The sequence below is a fragment of the Nerophis lumbriciformis genome, linkage group LG22, assembly GCF_033978685.3.
Source record: "Nerophis lumbriciformis linkage group LG22, RoL_Nlum_v2.1, whole genome shotgun sequence".
NCBI lineage: Eukaryota > Metazoa > Chordata > Actinopteri > Syngnathiformes > Syngnathidae > Nerophis > Nerophis lumbriciformis.
In genome coordinates, this window is record NC_084569.2 from 41,159,959 (window position 1) to 41,161,817 (window position 1,859).

Below are 1,859 nucleotides of genomic sequence, written 5' to 3' on the forward strand. Positions count from 1 at the left end.
TATAAATACAGTCTATTATAAAGCATTATTCACATGTGAATAATGCTGTATAATAGACTGTATTTATATTATTCACAAGTGAATAATGCTGATACACTGTTATTCACATGTGAATAATGCTGTATAATAGACTGTATTTATATTATTCACATGTGAATAATGCTGTATAATAGACTCTATTTATGTTATTCACATGTGTATAATGCTGTATAATAGACTGTATTTATATTATTCACATATATAAATACAGTCTATTATACAGCATTATTCACATGTGAATAACATAAATACAGTATTATACAGCATTATTCACATGTGAATAATATAAATACAGACTGTATTTATGTTATTCACATGTGAATAATGCTGTATAATAGACTGTATTTATATTATTAACATGTGAATAATGCTGTATAATAGACTGTATTTATAATATTCACATGTGAATAATGCTGTATAATAGACTGTATTTATGTTATTCACATGTGAATAATGCTGTATAATAGACTGTATTTATATTCACATACCGGTATATAAATACAGTCTATTATACAGCATTATTCACATGTGAATAACATAAATACAGTATTATACAGCATTATTCACATGTGAATAATATAAATACAGACTGTATTTATGTTATTCACATGTGAATAATGCTGTATAATACTGTATTTATATTATTCACATGTGAATAATGCTGTATAATAGATTGTATTTATATTATTCACATGTGAATAATGCTGTATAATAGACTGTATTTATGTTATTCACATGTGAATAATGCTGTATAATATTCTATTATACAGCATTATTCACATGTGAATAACGCTGTATAATAGACTGTCTTTATGTTATTCACATGTGAATAATGCTGTATAATAGACTATATTATTCACATGTGAATAACATAAATACAGTCTATTAGTCGGTAGTAGGAAGTCAGGTAAAATAATGAAAAAAGGGTAAATATTGAACATATTGTTATGAAGGTGTCTGTTACTACTTTATATATATATATATATATATATATATATATACAAAACGTTGATGGAAGGTTTTTGAAGTTGTTTTAGAGGATTTTTTTTTCCAAGCGATTTTAAAATCCTAATAAAAAGAAAATAATGTGTTCTTGTCTCTCATAATGATTGTGAGTGAGAGGCAAAATTCCCCCCCAAAAAGGTCCAGTTCCCCTTTCAGGAAATTGTGAAGGCTGCTTAACTTGCCCTCTCTCCACACTTCAGGTCTCATAGCAACAAGCTCCAGTCTTCTTCTTCGTCAGCCTCTTAGAAAGCGGAACCAAATGCACTTGCCGCCATATTTGGCTTTTGTCACACCTCGTCTTTGGGACCTTCTCCTTTTACCCCCTTTTTCTTTTTCTACCCGTCTTGGAACTGTACAGAGGAGGCATTTCAGAAGAAACTTTACCTCGGAGAAAGGACTCAAGGAGCTTTTTTTTTTTTGTTTTTGTTTTCTCTTGTTAAGATTCCCACTGGCCGTCCTCGCGGTGGCCACGTTTTAACGAGAAGTGGAATATATAATGGCTGAGTTTTACTGAGCACACCATGAAACGTCTGTACATTCACAGTGGAAGATCTTTTCTTTTTTTTCCTCGTTTTTCTACGCCCACTTCCACGCCGCGTGGGAGTGGCAGGACGTGTACAGCCGTAGATGCTCGTTAGGCCGTGTGAAAAACGCTCTGCAATAGTGACTGACTTGAGTGACAAATCTGTGTTTGAAGGTTCCGGCTCTGTTTGTAAAAAATTATGTCACTTTTGGACTTGAGTTTTTTTGTATTGCAGTCGAAGAAATGATGGATGTATATGGAACTTAATAAAATGCAGAAGTCTTCATATGTT

At 31.8% G+C, this 1,859-nt stretch overlaps 1 protein-coding gene across 3 annotated transcripts in view; it reads left to right on the forward strand.

Moving 5' to 3' along the window:
• The window catches only part of bptf (bromodomain PHD finger transcription factor), an 89,846-nt gene extending 87,987 nt beyond the window's left edge, over positions 1-1,859 (forward strand). For all 3 annotated transcript variants that reach the window (XM_072915717.1, XM_072915718.1, XM_072915720.1), the window contains one exon: positions 1,245-1,859. In XM_072915717.1, coding sequence (XP_072771818.1) covers positions 1,245-1,290 — 46 coding nt within the window. In that variant the 3' untranslated portion in view covers positions 1,291-1,859. The remainder of the gene's footprint in view (positions 1-1,244) is intronic.